This window comes from Streptopelia decaocto (genome assembly GCF_964273445.1).
Source record: "Streptopelia decaocto genome assembly, chromosome: 14".
Taxonomy (NCBI): domain Eukaryota; kingdom Metazoa; phylum Chordata; class Aves; order Columbiformes; family Columbidae; genus Streptopelia; species Streptopelia decaocto.
Genome location: NC_138669.1, coordinates 6,104,526 through 6,128,861, shown reverse-complemented (window position 1 = coordinate 6,128,861; position 24,336 = coordinate 6,104,526). Strand labels below are relative to the sequence as shown.

The window sequence follows — 24,336 nt, the reverse complement described above, 5'->3', positions numbered from 1 at the left end:
AAAACACTCAGTGCTGAACCCACCAAGACCGTCTCCGAGGGGCCAGGGCTGGAGCGGCTCCAGGCCTGACATCACCTGGGAACTGGAACCAGAACCGCAGCTGCACTCCGCGCCTGGTATTTTTTTCTTTAACTTGTGTTTTTAAACTTTCTTTTTATAGATTTTTTTTTCCCCTTTCCCTTCTCCATTCCCCTCCCAAATATTTCAGCCTCTCGGCAGTTTAACCTTGCTGGGCCAGCGAGGCTGGAATGCAGCAGGGCTGCACCCGCAGCCGGAGCCCAGCAGTGTCGAGAGCCATCACAGTGCTGGGACAGCTGGGGACAGGGACGTCGGGGGCTGGGGATAGCCAGAGCCCTGGGCGGGCAGGCAGGGGGCTCGGGCAGGGGCTCACTGCCTGGTGATGGGGGGACCAGGACCCCACAGTCAAGGGAAAGGGACTGGTGGCCTCAAGGGTGCCTGGGATGGCCCGCACAGGCACAGGGGGTGCAAGGAAGGAGCCACCAAGGCGGAGGGTCTGGCACAGCCAGCGGTTGGTGGCAGCACATCTGTCCCCATCACAATCCTGAGACAGGGCATTCAGTCAAGCTTGCCTGAGCCTGAGCCCGAGCCTGAGCCTGAGCCCGAGCCTGAGCCTGAGCCTGAGCCTGAGCCTGAGCCTGAGCATTGAGCCTGAGCCTGAGCCCTAGCCCGAGCCTGAGCCTGAGTCTGTTCCAGGTGAGCAAGCAGAGCTGGCCAGGGATGTGGGACACAAAGACCAGTTCCAGCCCTGGGATCCAGCCTTCTTCATGCCTTGGCCTTTGGCTGCACCTCTGGGTGCTGCTGGGCCCTCCCTGCACTCCTCATGGGGCAGGGGCTCACGATAAACGTCCCGACATGTCCTGCACTGGCACCGGCACAAAGTGCAGACGCTTGCTGCCTGGGAAACCTCCCTGTTGCAGTGACCACAGTGACGGATTGAGCATTGCAGGTCACCCCCGGCCCTGTCAGACCTGGGGACAAATGTCTGTGAAGTGACCCCAAGGCCTAGATGGCAGCAGGTGGGGACAGGAGGACAGGTCTCTGCTGCCCAGGGCAGGGCAAAGGACCAGGGAGCAATGGGCAGCCAGATGTGGGGATGGGATGGACACACCATGAACCATGGTGTGGTGGGCACACTGGGATGGGGTGGGATGGGGTGGGCAGACCAGGGCTCCCGGTGCCACGATCCCACCACATCGCCCCATGCACCGGAGCCCTCGGAGCTGCCTGCCCCGCCGGGACCCCGTGCTGGCCGCGGTCCCTGGGGACACAGGCCTCGCTGGCAGGGACAGGGCGTGAAGCCGCAGTGCGGGGTGAACGCCAGGTTAATCTCCCACTGGAGCTTCCCTCTGCAAACAATAAGACAATGCCCGGCCGGGGGCCGCCTGCGTAACCAGCAGCGTGGAGGGGAAGTTGTAATATTTGGATTTAGCACTCAGTAAATTAAGGAAGAAAAAGGAAAAAGCGCTGGGGGTAATCAGAGCAGGGCTGGCGCTGTGCCCTTCCCCATGGCCAGTGGCCCCAGGGGGCTCAACCCAGGCTGGGGACAGGTGCTGAGTGGGGTCAGTGTCCCCAAGAGCCAGCACAGCCAGGCACAGCTGGGACCAGGAAGTGTCCCCAAGGGCCGGGCAGGGGACAGGCACGTCCCCACCATGGAGACACACGGCCTAGAGGCTTGAGGCTCAGGCACTCAGCGGGGCTGCGGGCAGCGCTGGCGGCAAACACGGCATCTCCTGCGAAACCACCAAAGGGATGTGGGCCAGGAGTTTATTTTAATCCAGACCTGCTCATGGGAAATCAAACCCTGTTTCTGCAGCTGGGGTGGCTGGGCAGGAGAGGGCTGTGGGAGGGGACAGTCACCTCCAGCTGACAGCAGTCAGGGTGACAGGGGGTGACAAGCTAGGGGGCTCTCTCAGGGGTGTCTGTGGGCCTGAGCCCTGTCCTGCCGCAGCCCTGCGGGGGCTCCTGAACCAAATCGGCACAGGGACGGGGGCTGTCACTGGAGGCCGGGAAAGGGCCATGCGATGGGTGACCCCTGTGGGTGCCCGGGGCAGGGACAGCTCTGTGGGGTTCAGCTTAACCCCTCTGAAACGTGAGCCCACACTGTGGGACCAAGCTGAGGTTTTGGGAGAGCCTTGGGCAGAGGCGTCCCCTCCTTTGGGTACCCCAGGGTGGGGGTCTGGCACAGAGCTTGCAGAAACACTCGGACAGGTTGGGGAGAGGTGACAGTCGAGCGGCAGCAGCACGGGAAGGCCTTCGGCACGCAGCCGCGCACCGGGAGCCCATTTCCCTACAACAGGGGCTGTTATCAGCGGTGAATACCCGGAGTGGTCCCAGGGGGGACCTCCAGCCCTTCCCCTCCACCTACCCCACTGCTCTCCCGCTCCGGCCCACGTCAATGCTGCCGCGAAGGTGTCGGAACAATCGCCTGACAAAGAGCTATTTTTAGGGACCGGGGCTCAGAGCGAGGATACGGCCCGGCTGCTGACAATGGGGGGAAGGGGGCCGGGCTTCCCCCGTGACCACTCGGCAGCAGAAGGACCTGTCAGATTTCCTCGATGACCCAGGCCCGTACAATACAAGGAAAGCGCGAGAGGGAGATACCCCCGCCAAGACGAGCTGCTCCTTTACCTAATGGGAGTGACCCGGGGTGAGGGGCTGTGAGATTCGGGCCAGCGGCCTCCCAGGGGGAGGACTCCCACAGCGGGAGGGGACCTGGGTGAAGCATGGCTATGCTCAGCTTTCCACAAGGCTGGGGGAGCCGGGATGGTTCCTGTCACCTTGTGCCACATGCCTGGGTGCGGAGGGGGCTCCGGGGGGTGCAGGCACAGCACGAACCCCTCTGTCCTCCGGCTGGCCCGTGGCTCTGAGGCTGCAGCGCTTGGCCAGAGCCTGCCTGCGGCGGCAGGGTTGTGACCAGCCTGGGTGTCCCTGTCCCCACCGGCCCCGCTCAAAGGTGCAGGAACTGGGGCACATGCCTGCCCTGCCTGGGGGCTCGCTGGGTTCCACAGAGCGGTCGGGCTGTGCCCTGAAGCATTTTCTCCTCTCTCGGGTCTCCCCGAGCGCGGCCTGCAGCAGAGGGCTCTGCGGACGATGCGCTTTAGGGGCGCAGCTCACGCCCTGGGATGCGCAACAGGAATCTGGGGCAAAACCCGTGAAAGGCAGCAGCGAGCAAAGGCCACCGGGGACCTGGAAGGGCTCAGGGCTCAGCCCAGCCCCGTCCCCAGTCCCCTTCGCCCCGCGGCCGCACGGCCCGGGCTTCCCGCAGCGCCCCCGGGGTCCGGCCGCCCCCGTGGCGGAGCACGGCCGGGCTCACCGGCACGGGCCGCAGTTGCCACCTGGCGGCGGCCCCGTGCACAGCCCTGCGGAGCGGCCGCGCCGGCGGCCCCTCGGGAGCCCCGCGGAGGGTCCCGGTCCCGGGCGGCCGCCGCGCACGGCCGGGCCTCCTGCCGGGGCCCGCGGGGTGAGGGCAGGCGGTGCGGGCGGGACACGGTGGGCTACCTGCCCCGCCGCCTCGCCTGACGGAGCGGCCCGAGCTGCCCGCGCCGGGGCACGGCCCGGAGACACGGAGCGTGGACAGGCGCAAGGCCCGGAGTGCCCCGGTCCCCCCCGCGCCGCCGCCATGGCCGCCGCCCGCCCCACGCGGACTACAGCTCCCATAACCCCGCGGGACAGCCCCGCTCCGCCCCGCATGCGCGCCTCGCCCCCGCGGCACGTCGCGCGCCAGCAGGCGGCGGGGATTCCGGTTCCGGCGCGCCTCGCTCTGGTCCCTGCGGCGGCGGCCGAGCCTTGTGCCTCCGCCATATTGTCTGTGTGCGGCCGGCGGGCGGGCGGTGAGCGGGCGGCCGCGGCAGGTACCGGCGGGCCGCGGCGGCTCCGGCGCCCCTCCCGGGGCCACCCGGGGGGGACGGGCGGAGGGGGCGACGGGGGGGAGGCGCCCCCGTGTCTCCCGCGCCCCCTGCTCGCCGCGGGCACGGTGCGGGCTGAGGGGCCGGGGCTGCCCCTCAGGAGAGCTGGGCCGCGGCGGGGGCTGGGCCGGTGCCGCTGAGGGGAAATAGGGCGGCTGCGGCGGGAGGGAGCGGTCGGGCCCGGCTGCGGGGGCAGGGCCCGCCGCCCTCTGCCCCTGGAGCGGCCTCGGTGCCCCCGGGGGGCGGCAGGGCCGGGCGGGGGCCGGGGGGGCGGTTCGGCCGCTCCCAGCCCGGCCTGGGACCAGCTGTTGGGCCCCCGCTGCCCCCGGGCACGCAGGACGGGCCGGGTCCCCGCCCCGCTCCGGGTGCGCACGTTTAGACGGTGTAGGTGGGATTTAAAAGTCTTTCTTTTTTCCCCACGCTGTCCCAAAAAAGCGGGGGGCAAGGAGAGGCCTGCTGCTTCTCGCCACCGCCCCTAGCTGCGCAGGGCCTCTGTTCTGGGCCTTTCTGGGTGGAGGGGAAGCTGCTTCTCCCAGCTTTCCCCACCAGTCGCTCTCCTCTTCTGAAGTTCTCGGTGGTCAGTCTCGCCCCTGCTGTACTTTAGTTAATTGTGCCTTGGGGCAACGGGCTGTGTGGCCATTGGTGAAATATGTTTTGTAAGGGAAAGGACAGATAAGATTATGAAACACCCTGCGTGTTCTTTGTCAGATTACTTTATTCTTCCTTACTAAGGGCTTTAGGTACAACCAATAAAGTTTGGATTATGAACACTCAGTCATCGGTATATTTTCTGCTGACAGCAGTGGTTGATCTGTGCAGAGACTCACAGGAGCATGTTCTTCACTTCTGCAAGATAAACTGATGGATCCTGAGCCTGTGGTGGTCAGTGTTTTGGTTCTTCACCCCCATGAGAGCTCTGCAGTAGCGTGGGGTCAGAACTGCCACTGGCTTGGGCTCTTGGAGAGCTGCTCCTGCGCTGGTTGTTGATGCCGGGCTGTGAAACTAAGTGCTGCCTTGTGTCTGTGGAGGTGGCTGTGCTGTGTGCCCCATGGGCGCTCGCTTGGCTCGTGCGAGCCCTGTCCCCAGCGTGTTCCAAAAATGGCGTGTGAGGAGCAGCTCATTCTGCATCCAAGGCTCAGCACCCACCAGAGGTGACTTGGGCAATGTCATCTTTTGAGAGAGAAGCACAGGAAGGCAGCAGCATCTCTGCTTGGGGGCAGGTGGTAGTTTAGTTTGCTCTTTGGACATTCTCTCTTTTTCAGAAACATAGTAGTTGCTTAGAATATTCAGGCGCAAAGAGAGTTGGTGTTCACACTGTGTTGCCAGTTGAGCTGGGTGTTGGATTCAGGTGTAGCACAGGTAGATGTGGAGAAGTCGCTCATCCTGCACATTGTTCATGTCGGTGTGATGCAGAAAAGGGTGAAGCTTGTGCCAGGAGAGGGGAGACTGAGCTTGGGAATACTTTAGGCAGGATTTGCGGAAGATGTGAAGCTTGATCAGCTCCTTAATTAGTCCTAAAACTAGGACTAAGGTAATACTTCCAGTTCTTACAGCACAATGCCGTGCCTGGGTAAAACACAGCAACAGTGGTGCATCCTCTGTGGAGACACACTGCGTCTGTCACTGGAAAAAGAAAACTGGAGCTGGATGAGCATCTGCTTTCTACCCTCAGGAGAAGATCTGCCCATGTCTCACGGGTGCAGGTCCAGCTCTTCAAGTGCCTCCTGGCAGAAAAGGGGTTATTGGAAAGGTCCAGACCTTTGCCTGGGTAGGAAATGTGTCCATCTTTGGTAGGCCCTGATCCCTTTCTTCTTGGCAATGGAGACATTTCCTTTTTTTCACCTTTCTCTGTTACCTGGTAATGTAATTTCTGTTATTTATGCATTGTTAGTGAAACCTCACAGTCTTCTAGTGCCCAGCATAGGCAGTAGCAGAGCGTTCAGTGTCCACATACTGCGGCTCAGACTGGTGAGCTCAGAGTCGGCTGCTGCCCACGAGGAATTGAAACGGGGTTGAGGAAGGCGAGATCAACCATGGAGCGAGGAAGGTGACACCCTCTCGGTCTCAGCTGTGGCAAAACAGGACAAAGGGATGAAGCAGAATCGCTGATAATGTGCTGTGGGGTGGATAAGGCACAGAGCATGGAAAAATGTTGTGAGAAAGTTGGATGCTGGAAGAGAAAGTGGAGACTTCTGAGTGGGAGGCTTGGAACAGCTTTGCTGGGTTTGGTGAGGCATGTGGGTTCATGGATAAGGGAGAAATCAGTCCTGTTGGGAATACAGCTCTTTGGAAGAGGGGCAGAAAAACTGACAGTGGGCTCTAGCAAATGTGGAGGAATCGTGCGCTGTTTCGTGCTGTTAAGTAGAGTTTAATTTTGTGCAGGGGCAGTTAATGGTACTCGATTACTTGAGAAAATCTGATGAAACATGAGAATAAAGACACAAACCTGTGAGTGGGGATTATGGGGAAAGGCTTGGTAAAATGCGGTTACCTGAAGGTGAGACACGGAAATACTCCAGTATTGGAGATGTAACACAGGGATGTAACTTTTCCCAGTTGTGTTAAATGGCGGGTGTCCTTATGCCTTCCACTTGAATTCTTTTTCTGCATTTTCTCCTTACAGAACTAATTTTCTCTTCTTGTCTTTCCTCACGTCCTCTGAGGAATAAGGGAATGGAAGACAGAAGCAAATGGGTGACATTGTGGTGGGGTGATTAATTTTGTGTCACATTTCTGAAGAGGCAGGGTTTTCTTTCTGGGTTACCAGACCTGTCACCTCCACCATTCCTCCCTTATTGAATTGCTTTCATTAAGGTATCTGTTTTATAAACCATCTGGGTGAGATTGATGCCATCTTAGATTTTATTGTCCCATAGGGGTCTTGAGAGAATAAACTCGACAAAGTTTAAGATCACGGAGGGCTGATGTGGCGTTGGCTATGAACATTATCTGGTTTTGGTTGTAAGACAACTCTCAGATAATTTTTCTGGGCTTGAATATTCCCTTCAAGGGCCTTCTAAGAGTTTATTTTCCTGGAATTTACAGCACCTGAGGAAAGGAGTTCTCCTTTGGACCTAGAAAAAATGCTTTGGAGAGGAGACTGCAGCTTTCTGAACTGGCATTAGCACTGTTGCTGAAAGCAGAGTGGATTTTGTAGCTGTTTTTTGGTCCCCATTTGCCTTCAAGGTGCCAAACCTGTCTGTCGGTGAGAAAGGTTGATGAGAAATGGGGCTATTGATGTGGTCGTAGGATCAGTGTTCACAGACATCTCCTGTTGGGCGGGTGTCAGCAGCAACATGAGCCCCACACGAGCCTCACCCGCTTCTTTGTTCAGGCTGTTCTGGACAGTTTTATTCAAACAAATTATTTTATTCTCCATTTCACGCTGTTTCTTTGGGAAGCTGAAGAGCAGAAGGGAGACCTTGGAGTTCTTTGCGGACTCAAGACAACACCACCACAGACTCATATTTGGTAGGCTATGATTTCCATTTTACTTTTGCACAGAGTTTATTTCTGAGAGTTAGGCTATGCCCTTCTTATGACCAATTTCTAATTTTTAAGGAATATTACCATTTGCAGGAAAGTGTTTTCTACAGCTATCCAGCTGCTTCATCTAATGGCTGGATTATATCATGGCAATTTACTTGAATGGTGAATAAAATCTGTACTAGATGGTAGTGGAGAATAATTTTGGGCCAAGGTGGAATTTGGCTGCTAATTGGGTGGTTGTGTCTTCGAATGTTATCAAAAGTCCTGGAAAAATGAAGACATTCTGTCTGTTTTTGCAGAGAAGTAGACCTCTGCCCTTGCACCTTCTGGAACAGCCAAAGGGTAAAGAAGTTTTGGTGGGTTATTTTTAATTAAGCTAAGTGTAGGGAGAGCCCAGTGTGTTCTGTGGCGTTAGCACAGAATTACATACCAGAGTTTGCTTTCACTGGGTGAGAGAGGTCTTGCCATGTTGTGACAAAGTGTCCCCAAAGTCTGCCTGCCCGGGGGACGGTGCTGCTCCCATGCTCTTGCCTGAGCCCTCGGAGGAGGCAATTTCTCAGCACATCTTCACACACGTGTCCATGAGTTGTCAGTAAATCTTTATTTTTAGTCTTCTGAAAATGGATGTGTGGATGCGCCCAACAAATTAATTTCCAGTGTAGAAAAGCAAGAGCTCCTGCAATGTTCCTTCTCTTACAAGTTTTGTCACCGATTTCTCTCTCTGTTCCAAGTGTGCTGTTAAATTCCAGCCTTCTGCAGGTTAGGCAGCACTTTGACTGAACTCTGGGAGAAAAAGGAGGCTTTTTGCTCCCTGAGGAAGTTTTGCAGCATCCAGATTCATGGTAACTCAGCTGACAAGTTAAAAGTTGTAAGTTTTGGTATTTTAGAACCTATGGCATCCAGGCATATGTCAAACATATGCGTCATGCCAGGTATATCCACGTATACTTGTTTTAAGCCGTGACTTCGTGCTGCACAGTGGCTTTACTGGGGGATCGCAGGGTGCGAAGAAGGATGCTGTGGAGATGGACAAACATGGCCCTGTATGTGAGTGGGTTTGGCATGGTGAGTGTGCGCTCAGCATTCGTGTCCCTGCTGGGTGACACCGAGCGGGGAACGCTGCAGTCACCAGGCTTCAGTTCATCTCCAAAACACTGGGGCGAAATATTAAAACCTCTGTCAACACGTTTCCATCCGCTGCGATGGCTGGAGAGCTGCCTGTGTGACTGTAGCTGCGGAAACCCAGAATTACTCCAAGATGTTTCTTCCAGTTTAACTTAACCTGTCAACTGTTTTTTCCTTGGCCAGACATAAGCAGCTGTTTAAAAGAAACCTGGAAAATAATTCTGGTGGAAAAATGTAGCTAGAGCAGATTATGCTGTTCCAAAAAGATACCAAGAGAAAAGTTTTGTCTCAAACCTAAGCTTTTTTTTAACTCATTAGATTTTTAAATCTGCTTCTCTATTGATGTTGTCCATTTAGGAGGTAAATGGTCTTCAGGAAAGGATGTAAAATGTCAGGTTTTTTAATTGAGGCTTGTTTCTATTTTAGTTATAAAATCATAGGAAAATATAGGTTGCAAGGGACTTGTGGAGGTCATTTGCTCCACACTTGTATTGCTGCAGTTCCAACGTTGTGAAAATACGCAAATTTGATTTCTTTTGTGAGACAGAACCTATTTTTTATAAAGTTGTTACAATTATGTCCTCTTTTAAAGGTGATCTGGGTTCTGGTTGACATTGGCTGCCAATCGGCCATACTGGAGGATTTCAGCATGTCTTGATATTTTGATTTCAGTGGTGTCTCTCCAGCACTAGATGTTCTCCAAACACTGGAGGAGCAAGTGCTCCTTCCCTGAGAGGCTGATGGGCAAGGGATAGATGGGCTACGTGAAAGAAACCGTAATCAATTTTATCCAGTAATTGTAATACTTCCTCTCACTAACAAAGCACATGATGCACCGTGATTTCAGAGGCTGGGATTGAGCCATTTACTATGAAAGGCGATGTCTCGCTTGTAGTTGTGGAAAAAATAAAGGAGTAACCTTTTGATTCCAGGCAACTCACTGTTATTTTGCTCTTCTCAGCTGACTGAGGGCTCTTTCCAAAACGAGCTGGCTGCTCTGGCTTTGCCTGGTCACAGGCTTGGTCTGGTAATGAGCTTACGTGGGGAAAGTAGGAGGAAAGTCTCTAGACCTGTTTGCCGATCTGTGTGTGTTGCGCTCTCCGCAAGGCTGCCTGGGATGCTCCATCTGGAGCTGATAAACTGACGGCAATATTTTCTTGGGTTTTTGGGCTTGGCTTGGTGCAATTCAGAGCCTGTCCTAACTCCTTTGGGACTGCTCTCTGCTCACTGAAGTTCAGGTGCCTTGTCGGTAAGGATCGTGTTTATGTTGTGTTGAACACAGTTCACTGGGTTCCCGGGTGCATTATTTATACTCCAGACCTTCTCCACAAAGGTCATGGCTTGACAGCGCTTGCAGGTCCTGGGGACGCTGCTCTGCTGGGAAGTTCTTGGCTTCCAGCTCACCGGGAGTCTGTGGGCCCCACGTCACGCGGGTGCAACTTCTGGGTTTTAGGGTTCTGAGGGAGTAACTGTGCTTGAGAGAAGCTCCATGTCAGAAACACTTCCATTTAAAAGGAGAAAAAAAAAATCCAGTATTTCAGTTATTCAAGAAAAAAAAGAGGTGAATTTTACTAGAGGCCGAGCAGGTGTGTTTCTCAGAAACAAATTTGCATAGATTTCTTGGCTCTGTTTTGGGCTATAAGTGGATACACCTGGAAGGACAGGGTGTAGGGAATTCATACGAATTGTGTGGAGGTGCTGGGAGTGCAGATACTGCACAAGAAATCGGGTCCTCCATGGGGGTGGGGGCTGCTACTGGGATTAGAGTGTTTTAGAAGGATGATAAAATCCCTTTTAAAAAGAAGAGTGTTTGTAACAGTGTTTTAAATAAAAACGTTTTAAAAATCAAATTAAAAGTAAACATTGAGAGGCTTTTTACCATTTTATTGATCTTTAGGCACAAAAAGTGTGGCTTGCCAAGCTGCTTGGACAATAGGCTACTGTTAAAATAATTCAAACATTTAAGAACTGATCTCTTTTAATTAATAGGCCTTCCAATTAAAACATTCCTATATGATGGCAGCACAATTGGTTTTGTCTTTTTACTGGGACTCTCACGCACTCCTGCAGAGTAATTATCAGCAGTACATGCAGTGCTGTATTGGGCTGTTCTTGTGATTCTGGTTTTTTTTTTGTAAGCAGGATGAGCAGGGTCCTGTGGGGTGCTCTTGATAAGGATGCTGTGTAAGAGAGCAGCTAATTATCAGTTTGCTAATACTGCTGCAACATTTTTAAGGCCAGGCCTGTGTGGGAAAGCCAAGTGCTGATCCTCCCGTACGGTGCTCGTTGGATACAGCTCCGCAGGTCGGTGATGTCCCAGGGGCTGTCACCACAGAGCTCCAACACAAGAGCTGTTTTCTGTCCTTGCCCGGGCACTGAACAGTGTGTGTCAGATGGTAACTGGAAGCTTTGTTTTCCTCTCTCTGCCCTCTGCTACATCGCCTAAAAAACTCACGGTTATGTTTTCTAGTTGAGCACTTCTCTACTAGAGCAATTAAAATTTTCAGAGATTTTTGGAGTTGTTTTTGGAGATGTTCAGGACTATACTGGACATGACAACCTGATCTAATTAGATCTGCTTTGACTGGATGACTTTCAGCAGTCTCTCCCGATATAAATTATTCTGTGATTCTGTCATTAAGGCAGGAGTTAAGAAGTGACATGTTCTGTTTGGATTCTGCAGAAATAGAACTCATCTTTTATAACGAGTTCAGGACACTCATCTAGGAGTAATTGTTGCTCATACTGTAGGTTTTGTACCTTGAAACTGCAAACTAAACTGACTCTTGCATGGCCACACCTGTCCCTGTTACTTGTCCCTATTTGTGTCAGTCTCATCTGTCAGAGCTTGGATCCACTGCAAAATTGTCCGTCTCTGGGGCAGTGAAAGCAAAATATCTACAAATTCCGTAGTGGTTTTGAGCAGAGAGAGTGAGAAGCTTCCAGGCAGGGTAAGTTTGGATAGGTATGTAACTTTGCTTTAAAACCAAATTACCTGTGCAGACTCTCTCCTCTTCCTGTATAAAAAACAGTAGACAATAACACCCACCTTTGTAAATAGGCATTGTGTGCCATTCTTAGAAGCTGCCGTTGATGATTTCCTGAAAAAGCCTTTCTCTGAGCAGTCTGTTACAAGATACAGCTTGTGCTAGGCTGGAGCTACGTGACAAAAAATATCCACTGTGAAATTTGATCTATCTTTAGATAATGTGATTGATTTTTCTTTTTTATTATTTTTTTTTTCCTGTGCTGAAGCTGATGTTGCTAAGCTGGATGAGGAGCTGTCACATGTTCTTTATTGATACAGAGTTGTGCTTAAAAATTAAAATTGCTAAGTCATCTTAGATGTATATGAGTTGTTAATGCCTACGTGAGGAGTATTGGGCAGAGGAAATCAGCCAGAAGTACATGGAATGAGGAGAAACAGAAACGTGATTAAACTAAAATCCAGTAAATCTCACTGTGCTAAAAAGTGTTCTAGTGAACTTGCATGCTCTGTTAATGCCTGAATACATTTTTGGAACAGATATCTAATTTCTGAGTGTCTGAGTCATGCCACAGAGATGATTCAAGGTCTTAGATGATTGCTGCCTTATCTTCTGAAAGTGGCTTTTGTGAGAGGACTAACATTTGTTCCACAAATAGATATTATTTTAAATTTTTTTTTCAGTAATACTTCATATTCTCCCATTAGCTGAACACCTGGCTGACGTGCCCCGTGCCTCCCTCCCTGCCTTAGCCCTCGGTCACGCCTCTCCCATGGACTTTGGAGCAGAACCGTGGCCCTTTGTAACCTGCTGCCTGGAGCCTCCTCACACCCTTTGTGTGTCAGTAGGTCAAAAATAACCCGCGTGGCCAAGGTGGGACCCCCTGAGGAGGCTCAGTCCACACCAGCAAGAGACCTGGTGCACATCTCTGGATCCGAGTGCAGCCCAGGCTGCTGGTGGAGCTGTGTGACGTGGTGAAGGACACCGGGCCTCTGTACCCCAGGTTCTCCGCTGCCTTCACAGCCGGTGGTTCTGTGGGGTCTTTGCCGCAGGCTGAAGCGCTGCAGACCTCCAGGAAACCACAGGACAGTGCCGATAGGGCAGATTTTGCTTCTAGAAGTTTGTTCTGGTGTGACGTATCCTGATAGCCTAAGCTAACTGCTCTGAGCAGATTTCTAGGTCTTTCTGATTAATTTATGGGGCTATTACTTCCTCCTGCAGTCCAGCAGTTCCCTTTTTCTGTGAAGGGATAAGGTTGACATAGCAAATAAATACATTATGTTCATTTAGATTGCAGCGTTGCCCACTGGTTGAGCGCCTTTGTACAACCAGGGCTGTGTAGTTTCCGCCGTATGCTGCCCACCAAACAATACCCTTTCATGCTCCAGTACAGCTTCCTTCCTTGTAAGTTGTTTTGAAAGCCGACAAAGAGATTCTTGTATTGAAATGTTTAGAAGTGTGTCAGCTTCACTCATGGTGAAAGATTGGACGGGTGCAAAGGCAGGAGTTTTATTCTAAGCAGGACAATACTTTGGTATAAAATTTTAATCCTAAATACTCCGAAATTAGAGTATTTGTCTTTGATCTACAGTAACTTTCTTTTGAGTTACTTTAACTAGTCTCAATACTGGTGAAACGTAAAAGATTTGCTAAAATCACGTTGTAAGGAGAAAGAAGTGGTTGTGCTTACTGAATCCTTTGGACACACAGAATGCAAAGAAGCATAATTGGACTGTTGCAGCAGAATCTTTCATGTTTGGATCAAGCCTCATAACCCAGCACAGACGCCGCTGTCTTTTGGACAGTTGGAATTTATGTCCTGACTATAGAAAGTGGTGACCGAAACTGGTGCCTCTCCCTCAGCAGCTTTTAATTATTAACTTAAATAATTTTTCTTATAGTATCTTGAGGTTTTAACCTGTGGTTTGTGTTCTCTCTGCAGGTGGAAGAATCTGAGGCCTTTATCCTCTGTGCAGCTTTGCCGTTCAGGTAGCCTCTGATTTCAGACATCTCATCATTTCCACCTGCCAACCTGTCTGATATGTCGGGACCCGTGCCGAGCAGGGCCAGAGTTTACACGGATGTGAACACACACAGACCCCGGGAGTACTGGGACTACGAGTCGCATGTTGTTGAGTGGGGGTGAGTCTGGGCTGCTCGGGATCGAGCCCTGCAGGATCGTGCATGGGTCAAGTTGCGTTAGGCTTTTTCATGCTCCTTGGTGGATTTCTAATGTGCATGGCAAGTGTTAGGATCACAATTCTTCTTTGGAAAAGGGTTTCTTGTCAAGATTTTGAATCCCCAGCAATGCAGGAACATTTTTAGCAGCTTCCTTAAGAGTTTAGTTCGAAGAAGTGTTGCCAGGTAGTCAGGAAACGTCCCCTTTCAGAGGGAAGACAATATTTTTTTTCTGAAACAATCTAAACGCCCCTGGATGCAGGGCTGAAAAGAAGTGAAAACGCATTTGATGTTGCTTCTGACTTGGATGAGTGAAGAGACTCAGCAGACTTAAATAGGTACGTGCTATTTTGTGACTTGTTGCTCAGCTCTCTGCGGGTGACTGGAAAAGACGTCTGCTCCTTTTTGAAGAAAGGATGTGTCTAAATTGAGCTCATGACTAAACTGTCCGAGAATCATAGAGCAGTAACGCCAGAGCTGCGTTCCTACTTTTGTATAGCAGGGCCCAGACTAAGTTCCGCCCTCAGCTTTGTTGCAGCTCCTGGTTTCTGAAATGTACACAGCAAAAGTGGAATGTACTTAGCAAAGGTGGTTTTCTGTGCCCAGTCTATTTTAAAACAGACTAGCATTTAAATATTTGGCCTGACTGGCTTTGTGGAATTTTAACAGCATTATACAATTTAAAATTTAGCTTTTAAATATAGATAGACCAGTGGAAGGTATAGCTTGAGTTTGCTGAAATGCATAGTTGGGCTTATGTTATCTACTACAGGAGAACTAAGTCCTGGATTGAATCTAACTTGAGCAAGGAGCAGTGCCCTGTTTCTCTCGTAATTCTTACTCATCGCATTCAGGAGGTGTAAGACACTAGTTGATCCCCCTTGTCTTGTCAGTGAGTTAGCATTAAGTGGTTTGTAAATTGTGATGGAAATGTCTGAGCTCTTTGGAACTCTTAACGATTTATCTCCACAGAAATCAAGATGACTACCAGCTAGTTCGAAAATTAGGCCGAGGCAAATACAGTGAAGTATTTGAAGCCATCAACATTACAAATAATGAAAAAGTAGTTGTTAAAATTCTCAAGGTGAGCTGGGGAGTTAATGGGATTGTTGTTCTTTAAAGCCACTGATTAGATTTAGGGACTGTTAACCTTAAAATTTTCATTTCTGCTCTGTGTGTTCCGTTGCATGTGTAGTATCCTTCCAGATTGAGTAAAGGTCTGGCTGCTGGTTATTCTATAGCCTTGATTGGTGAAATACCTTCATTTAGTGGCCCTCAGGTAGCTCGTGTACTTCCCATAGTTATACAGTTACCATGTGCCAGTTAAGAAGTTTTGGACTATGATCATGTTCAAACAGCTTTGAAAAAAAAAATGCCATCTTGTGGCTGTTTGAACTGAACTGGAAAAGGCTCCAATGTACTTTGCTGTCTCGCAGTCACTTGCCTTCGTCTCTTGGGTGTTAAGGTGTCTGTCAGCCTCATGTCACTGGAGTGCTTTGTCTCATACTTTGGCTTTTTATTCTTCAGCCTGTTAAAAAGAAGAAAATCAAGCGTGAAATCAAGATCTTGGAGAACTTGCGAGGCGGTCCCAATATAATCACTCTTGCAGATATAGTAAAAGATCCTGTGGTGAGTATGGAAGGAACTTAAAGGGTACACGGGGGTGAGGAGTGAAGTTGCAGTGTTTGAATTCAGCTCTGAGCTGGCTTCTTGTTTTCCCTTGCTCTTAAATCCTATTTCTGAATTGATTAATCAGATCAGCTCTTAATCTGATTAAGTTCTTTCAGAGGCCACTCCCCCCGCAGGTCCCCTCAGCCCCTCACACTAAGAATGAGATCCCAGTGAACTGAGACACATTAATTCGTTCTACAAACGGTGCTGCCAGGGCTGCAGGCTTTGGCCGTGCTCTGTCTGAGGGGAATCACAGCATGGCTGAGGCAGGGGGGCTTCCAGCAGTTCTAGGAGTAAAAGTGGTTTAATTTGTTATCCTAAATGAAAACATGTTGTCTTAACATGGCTGAACACCTTATCTCTGTTTCAGTCTAGGACACCCGCTTTGGTTTTCGAACATGTAAACAACACAGACTTTAAGGTACAGTGTGGGATGTGAACTTCTAATGTTTTCCATTTGAAAGCCACTCGTAATATTTTCCTGGGGAAAGGCAGGTACATAGTGGGCAGGCAGGTTATTAAATCGTTTCCTTCCACCAGAGTAACTGTCTTTAAAGGTAAATGTGCTTGGAACAGAAGTTTGTAATTAGTCCTTTAGTATCATTTTGCCACAGAAGTTACAAGATGAGAATTCAGATTCCAGGTGGTATTCTAACCTTTGGAGCAAAGTAATCTGTTATCTGGTGGACCACCAGTGCCTGTCTCTCTGAAACACTTCGCTTTTATGTTCAGTGTATAACTATTTATTGGAACCACATAAATGTGGACAGCTCTTTCTGTGGCTTTCCATACTTCTGGTTAAGGGGATTTAAGTGTTTCTTTGTCCCCTTCCTTACTGACCTGCCTGAGGACAAGAACCGCTGTGCAATGCCATCTTGTAACTTAGGAAATATTTCCTGTTCTTCAAACGGGTTTGCAGAACCATGACAGCAGAGAGCAGGGCTGGGTTGCTCTGGGTTAGAAGGGATGTGATCTTTTTCTTGGGTGTTGACCATTGATACAATGTGTTTGTGTCCCACAGCAATTATACCAGACACTAACAGATTATGATATTCGATTCTACATGTATGAGATTTTGAAGGTAAGTTGGTGTTTTGCTGTTTTATCAGTTTATTTCTAGGATTTGCACTCAGCTAATCCTATAGAGATGGTTATCATGCCACTAATGGTGGTGCAGAGAAGAGAGAGCCTGTGGAAAAATTGCATGGAAAAATATATATTAAGCCATTACCAACTGTTCAGCTTTGTTTCAGCAACAAATTCTAATCCTTTTTTTTGAGGATAGCAGAGCCTTTGAATACACCGATATAACTTAAGATCGTAAATCTTCATGTAGCCTCTGAAAACAGGAAACTCTTAAGTTGCTGATGGCTGTTTTTGTGCCGTGATGTAATGTGAGTCAAATATACTTGTCCATTCTTCTGGAAGAATTTTTCTCCTCGGGAGTCTGGAGAAGGAGAGACGTGTTTGATCACTAGTGCCTAGTAACTCTGCTCTTAGGGACTCTGAACATTTTTATGAGGAAGTACAGCAGGTGAAATCAAGACACTTGTGTTGCTGGAATGTCCCTTTGAGAGGGGGCTCTAGAGGTGTTTTCTGTGGTCTGTGAGTCTAGTCCAGGACCGGAAGGTCTGGCTGGCTGGTTAGACTTAGTATATGTGGAAATACTTCTGAATATGGTTCAACGTGACAGATTCTTGTGACTCCAGCATCTGTTTCTTTGTGTGTCACCTACAGGCTCTAGATTACTGCCATAGCATGGGAATCATGCACAGAGATGTCAAACCTCACAATGTCATGATTGACCACGAGCACAGAAAGGTAATAATGTGGGGCGTAAGGAGAGGTATCTTGGTGATATGGGTGGGGGGAGAATATCTAAACAGATAGTCTGATCAACTTCAAATTAATTGCAAATAGAATTGTAAATGAAACTTCAAACTAAACTCACTTGTAGTGTGGTTCAGCCAGTGGAGAGCTGGAACATCCCTTGAGCCTTTTTTCTTTGTTTTCTACCATTTCTAGCTTAGACTAATAGACTGGGGTTTGGCTGAATTCTATCACCCCGGCCAAGAGTACAATGTCAGAGTGGCTTCCAGATACTTCAAGGGACCTGAACTCCTTGTAGATTATCAGGTAAGAATTACCAGGACTTATCACTGACTTTTATATGGAAAGTCTGTGCCATTTCAACGTAGCAAACCAGAAATTCAGACATCTAGAGACAAGAAGCTAAAGACAGTCCATTCTAAAATGTATAATGGAAAGCAGTGGCTGTGAAGCCACTGAATAAAGAAACTAATGCATAGTCTCAGGACCTTGAGGAAGAGCTGCAGAACTATCACCGTAGATCTTGCAGTGCAAATGCTGAATGTTTTTTTTAGCAAGGCAGCTTTTGCAGTAGGGTAGAGCAATGAAACATGCCCATGTGGGAACAGCTAGAATTGCACGAACTTCTAAACGAAGCTATAAAAACATCCCCGTATCTGATGGGAGATGCTGTGGGCTGGAAAGAGCCGTGTTACTGGTGACTCCAGATCATGCTGGTTCTGAATGAAGGCGCTTCCTCACCTGCCCGTGTACGTTGTGCAGTCCACTCCTCTTGTCACTCGGGATACTTCCTTTCTCAACATGTATTCATCAGCGGTTCATAACATTGAATTCTGCAGGGAAAATAGAGAAGGGCACTGGTCTGTAATATCTTTATGGGTATGGATGGAAATAGGATACCTGCTGTTCTGCTGATCGCTGTATCCCAGTTTGAGTAGCTGGAACACTGAGCTGAACAGAGATCTCATGATGGAGATGCAGGAAGATATTTCAGCCTGTCCCCAGCATAATGTGGCTGTGTTTGTATTGCTGGAGGGAGGGGGGAGCCTCTTAGTATTGGGAGTCTATTCCGCTTAATTCATTAGAAACTGAGTTGTCCTTCTGGTTTTGTACAGATGTATGATTACAGTCTGGACATGTGGAGCTTGGGCTGCATGTTGGCTAGTATGATATTCCGAAAGGAGCCGTTTTTCCATGGCCATGACAACTATGATCAGGTGAGAGCTCATCTTTTACAATCTTTGTTCTCTTTGCACAATGAGGGATTCCTACCTACACTTCTGTTGAGGGATCTGAGGAAGAATTTAAAGATTTCTCTAATGGCTGCTTTGCTCTGTTTGAAGCCACGCTCCTTTTCTCAAGTGTGCAATTGTATCTCGCCAGTTAAACAGAAATAGATTTATAGTGCTTTGTATTTGTGAGCTCCTCAGTAGACAACTGGAAAAAGCTCTAACAATAGTTCTATTAAAGCTGATGTGTTCTGGTACCCAGGTGACTTTTCCTGAGGTGATGTTATGTGGAAAGCCCCTTCCACCATCCCCCCTCCCTTTCCTCTGCATAGAAACTGAATTTGACACAGTTTTACATGCATTCTGAAATCTTTTATGTATTGCCTTTAGGCCAAAATTTTTATACATAAACCTTTAACATGCATCTGAACTAACATGTAGACAGTTAAGCACAGTGTACTGTTCTCAAACCTTCATCCTGGAGCCCTCCAGGCTGGCACTTCACCCTTTACATGCAAGTTGCAGAGTTTCTGCTTTTTTGACCAGTTATTCTTGCCTTCCCACTCTGTTCATTTGGAGTATTTTCTTGCTATGAAGGGAGTGAGCATTGCAAGATCTGAATTTTTAGTGATGTGGGTTGTCCTGGCTGCCTGGGGTTAGCAGGTACTGGCTGTGAGTGGAGGCACGTTGGCGATATCCCTGATTGTATGTGGCTAACCACGAGGTGACCCTGTGACTGCTGGTTCAGGCTCCCAAGGGAATGTGCTGCTGTCTCTTCATGCGAGCTCTGGCGCTATTGTACCCTCCCCGCTTTGATATGTTTCTCTGTTTGTTCCCAGCTGGTGAGGATAGCCAAGGTGCTGGGGACAGAAGATCTGTACGACTACATCGACAAATACAACATTGAACTGGATCCACGTTTCAATGACATCTTGGGCAGGTGAGCCAAGGTCCAGAGTAGCTCATGACAGCTGCTGCTTTGTCAGCAGACTGTGAAGTACACAAAAAGTTACAGGAGAATCTGAGCCAGGATTCTTGAGAACTGTAACTTTATGCCTTTGATCCCTTTTACCTCTGCTTCCCATGGTCCTTTGTCTGCAAATGGACTTGAGGAAAGCTTTTAAATGTAATCTAGGCAATAAATGAACTGCCAGAGCATAAAGCGTGAAGGGCAGATGCTTCCTCCAGTATCCTGGGGGGAAAAAAAAGAGAGTGTTTCTCAGAATTACAGTGCAGAAAATCAGTTGCTGCTTAAGGTAGCATTTACATATCTTTTTCCCTCATAGAGTTGTTTTATGTGGCACATACCAAAACCACAAGCAACTAATGTTGAGGACATAAGAGCAGAAGCTGTGATTTTAGGCCTGTAAATCCATTCTGAGCTTGAGCCCTGTGTGTGTACGGGGCTGTGGTGGCTGTGCCACCACGTGGAGACACGCTGTAGTGCTGTTGCCCGCTCGGTGTGGCAGTGGCCCCTCTCGGAGGCGCACATCTGGTGCAGTTCTTGCTCTTGAAAAAAGGGAATTTTGGCGCTGATGTCCTCTGCCTTGCCTGAGTTGGGTATCTTTTTTTCTGCAGACACTCTCGTAAACGATGGGAGCGCTTTGTTCACAGTGAGAACCAACATCTGGTGAGTCCAGAAGCTCTGGATTTCTTAGACAAGCTGTTGCGATATGATCACCAGTCACGACTCACAGCGAGAGAAGCCATGGAACACCCCTACTTCTGTAAGTATCAGCTGCTGTTTGAAGAGTTCCTCCTGTGCTGCTGGGAAACCTCCATTCCTGGAGGCTGTGCCGGCAGGAGCTGAGAACGGCAATGTGATGAGCTGCTCTTTGCCAGTAATTGTGCTGGAGCTGAGGCTGCTTGTCTCTGTGGAGTAAACAAAGCATTACCTGCCGGAGTCAGGCCAGTGAATCAGCAGCACTGTGATAAAGACGCTTTGGTGCTAAAACCTCTGCTGATTTCGGCAGCTGCAAGCCAGGTAACTCTGGTTTGTTGAGAAACAGACCCTTTAACTCCTTTTCTTACTAAATGTGTACCCCAGCGATTGGTCTATTCAGGTCTTGGTTTTGCAAACAAAAATGTAACTTTCACTAGTAAATGTTTTTAAACACTTCCTGTTTTTCACAAATATTGATATTTAGGTTTTTGAAACAGCTGTAACAATGCAAAATATGAATATTTCCTTGGTTATTTTCTTTTTCTTGCTGCTGAATGGACTTAAGTCATTACCAAACAGTACTGATCTGCATTACACCTGTTGCAAATGTTCCAGTGAAATGTTTTGCAAGTCTGAGCATTAGTAAAGCTGAAAGCTGTGAGCGTTGGACAAACAGCTGAATTAACTTGTGTCCACGGAGATACAGGTTGTACTAAACTCTGCATGAGGAAGAGCAAGATTTGCCATTCCCTGGTGTGATGCAGTAGGTTGGGAGGGTGGGAGAGGGTTATCTCTGGTTGGGTGGCAGTGCCACTTACCTGCAGCTGAAAATAGAATTAGCGAGTAACTCAGGGACATCTCACAGAAGACAGCAAGCTCTGATGGCACTCATTACAACTCGTAGGCTGTTGGGGGGTGTTTACAGAGACATGAGGGGATTGGAACTGGTGATCATCTTTCTGCTTGCTACTCCCATTTTCTGGGTTTGGCTTTACCCAGTTATGCAGTTGCTGAGCATAGGCAGGAGATCAGCTTCACCTTCATTTCCTTCAGCTTTTCCTGTCAAGCAGAACTCCAAAGCACATTGTTTAGGTGAATTTTCACTGATATTACCTTGGTACCTTCTTGGGTGCTTCCCACTGGAGTTGGTGGAAAATTCTGTGTTGCGGTAGCTGATGGTTGATATTATTTGACGTGGGCAGCTTGGCAGAACCAGCTGAGCGCAGGGGTCATGGGCGGTCAGCACGTCAGCCGCTGTCTGGCAACACAGTGTCTAAGGCTCGTGTGCTCTTCCTAGATCCCATCGTGAAAGACCAGGCTCGGATGGGCTCGTCCAACATGGCGGGCGGCAGCACTCCTGTCAGCAGTGCCAGCATGATGTCAGGTCAGTTCTGCTCCCCACTCTCCTTGGCGCGCAGTGTTTTAAAGCATTGACACATGCTGTGAGGATCCAGGAGGGTGGGTTCTGCAGGTGGGGCGGTAGGTCATCTCCTGGGACTGATGACAATGGCAAGAAGGGCTATGACAAAGTGGGTGGGAGAGTGTGATAACGAAGGCCTCGCAGCAGCCTGACCTGCTTTTCTGGTCCTGTTTTAAAAAAGTGCTTTACAGTTGGATTTTTTGGCAGCAGTTGAAGGACAGTGATCCTGCCACACATCTGCCCATTGGTGACACTTGCACCTGTGCAAATCTGCGCTGTTTTCAGAGGCTGCAGAGAACAGTAGCAGGTCTTCAATCTGACTTTATTTTGGCAGCTCTGAAAACATAACAAAGCGGCAGGAATCTGACCCACAAAGAGACCGCTGAGCTGTCCTGGGCAGCGATGTGGTGTTTTCGCTCTAATCCCTGCTCACCTGTCTCTCTTCCAGGGATTTCTTCAGTGCCAACACCTTCACCCCTTGGACCTCTCGCCGGCTCCCCAGTCATTTCCGCCACCACCACGCTGGGGATGCCGGTGCCGGCGGCCGCGGGCGCTCAGCAGTGACGGGCTCTGTCTGCGCTGAGTCAGGTGGGGAAGAGGTTTCCCCTCCGTCCCCGCGGGACGCAGCTCGTGCCCGGCCGGGGAAGGGAGGGGACGAACGCTTTGGAGGCACCGTGTCTGAACTGTTGCTTGTGGATTTATAGTAGTTCAGTCATTATATACAAAATTATTATAGGCTGATTTTTCTTTTTTTTTACTTGAACTTTTCGTAACTCAGGGGATTCCCTGAAAATACCTACAGATGGAATATTTCTCGGACAGTTTTCCACCCCACCCCCCCACCCCCCATTCCTCCCCCCAAAAAAAGAGTACTCTTCATTTAAGAACAAAGATGAATCAACAGCATTTTCAAGCTATTGCATCCTGCTGGAAATCTCTTCATGTTCCCAACATTCTTCCTCCATGAGCCCACACCTTGGGGGGACCGTGCTGTTCTCCAGAGGCCACCAACCCAAGTCTTCATCAGGCAGGGGAGGGGGATTCTTATTGTCTCACCCACTTGAACCCCGTGTCCTGCCTCTGACTCAGCTGGGGGACACTGAGGAGACAATTCCAGTGTGGAGAGGTGGTGGAAGCTTAAAAGAAGTGCAGATAATGTCTGAAACGCTAATTGGATTGAATCATGTCTCCTTAGGAGCCAAGCAGAATGCCAACTCACCCCCTTGCATGTAATTTTAGTCTTAAAAGAAGAAGTTACTGATCCGATGGGAGTCCTTGCCAGCTCCTGAGAACGGTGCTTCTCGAGAGAAAGCCGCCCTCTGAGCAGCCCCTTTCTCTGGAGGGTTCTTCCTGCCATGGCTTGGCTTGGATCTTGGGAATTAGTTTGTTATTGGGTACATTGTTTTGTTGGTTTTTTTTTTAAATTGTTTATATAGATTTCAAGCTGGTGGCTACTTAAAGCTGGAAAAATCAGACTGCGCCAAGTCCGATTTCACATCTTCACCCACCATCCCCTCCCTCACGTGCCATGTGGTGAGAAATACCAGTTACCTCACAGTCTTGTAAATATGCACTGAGAGGAAGGAGCGAGCAGATGTTAACTTAAACTGAACTGGTAGATCAGTAATTGTGGACAAATATTATCATTGACAACAGAGAAGCACCCTTGTTATAGCCCTGCGACCCCTTGCTGTGTATATATACTTTGTCCTTCATATGTGAAAGATCCAGTGTTGGAATTCTTTGGTGTAAATAAACATTTGGTTTTATTTATCGAGGTTAGATTTCAGTTCCCTGTGTGGAGGCTCCATGGGGCGGCAGGACCCCATGCCGGCTGCCAGCTCCAGCCTGTTCTCACGTACCCAGCATGGTGAGCGGTGCAGAGAAGCCTCACACATCTCACAAGGCCAAGTCTCTCCTGAGAGAAGGATCTTTTGCCATAAAACCCAAACCCCCTCCTTTTGTCTCAGCCCTGATGGCTGCGGAGTGGGGATGCTGAACCAATTCTTAGGTTTTTGTGTGTGTTGCCATTCCCTGGATTCCAGTGGCTTGTTTTCAGTCGCGCTCTGCTGGGGTGGCTGTGAGCACAAGGGCCCCCGTCCCTGTTGGTGACCTCCCATCCCAAAGCCATCGCAGCAGCTGCTCTTGTGCATTGTGTGTTCTGTTCCTCAGTGGGTGCTGGAGCCGCGACCTTGGGCTCCTGTGGGTCCCCTGAGCATCCCCCCTCCCTCTTTGGCAGGTGACACCTACGTACTTCATGTTACTTCAGTTAATTTTGCATGGCAGGTTGGGCTGGGTTAAAGTGAAGAGAAACAGGGCAGGAGAACACGCAACACAGCAAATTCACACAAGGATCACGGGCATGGCACGAGGTGTTTCACCTGCACCAGGGTAGTTTTCTCCTCCATAACTTCATCCAGGGGAAATATACTGTATTTCATCTTTTATATCCTAGAATGATGTGAAGGTGTTGGACCGTGTTGATTGTTACCTACATGTGCTGTAATGTAAGAACACCCAGTATGACAAAAATACAGCCCGTAGTCATTTGCGCTGGGTTGTGAGCGACACGGGATGTTTAACCTCCTTTTTTTCCTGTTATTTCAAGCGAGGGAGGTTTGCAAACTGCAGTGCTTGCTACTCCAGGTGCCCATCAGGCCTCGCACGAGGCAGCAGGGCACCCTGTGCACAGAGGGACCTTTCGAGGTGTGACCAGCCCCGGTGCAAAGCATGAGGTGCAAATTCTCAGAGCAGCTGCTGCTCTGGGCCATGAAATAAACCCCGGGGTGTCTCTTTATGGGTGTTCGTTAATGGGGGC

At 49.4% G+C, this 24,336-nt stretch overlaps 1 protein-coding gene across 5 annotated transcripts; it reads left to right on the top strand.

The window, feature by feature from the left end:
- The first annotated feature begins 91 nt into the window (after window positions 1-91).
- Window positions 92-23,296, top strand: CSNK2A1 (casein kinase 2 alpha 1). 5 transcript variants are annotated; one of them, XM_082065631.1, is made up of 13 exons: window positions 92-116; window positions 13,470-13,669; window positions 14,678-14,789; window positions 15,233-15,334; window positions 15,747-15,797; window positions 16,398-16,457; window positions 17,114-17,197; window positions 17,402-17,512; window positions 18,322-18,423; window positions 19,275-19,375; window positions 20,014-20,162; window positions 21,396-21,482; window positions 21,967-23,296. In XM_082065631.1, the coding sequence occupies exons 2-13, from the start codon at window positions 13,569-13,571 to the stop codon at window positions 22,080-22,082; spliced, it is 1,176 nt and encodes a 391-aa protein (XP_081921757.1). In that variant the 5' UTR covers window positions 92-116; window positions 13,470-13,568; the 3' UTR covers window positions 22,083-23,296. The 5 variants fall into 5 exon arrangements, with proteins under 5 accessions (XP_081921757.1, XP_081921755.1, XP_081921754.1 ...); XM_082065629.1 differs by lacking the exon at window positions 92-116 and adding an exon at window positions 3,760-3,851; XM_082065628.1 differs by lacking the exon at window positions 92-116 and adding an exon at window positions 3,763-3,872.
- Window positions 23,297-24,336: the final 1,040 nt, after the last annotated feature.

Excerpts from the sequence above, each read along its gene's own strand:
- CSNK2A1 (XM_082065631.1), top strand. The coding sequence starts at position 13,569 with ATGTCGGGACCCGTGCCGAGCAGGGCCAGAGTTTACACGGATGTGAAC. Across the intron at positions 16,458-17,113 it reads ACATGTATGAGATTTTGAAG|GCTCTAGATTACTGCCATAG; the intron begins GTAAGTTGGTGT and ends TGTCACCTACAG. Across the intron at positions 20,163-21,395 it reads CATGGAACACCCCTACTTCT|ATCCCATCGTGAAAGACCAG; the intron begins GTAAGTATCAGC and ends TGCTCTTCCTAG.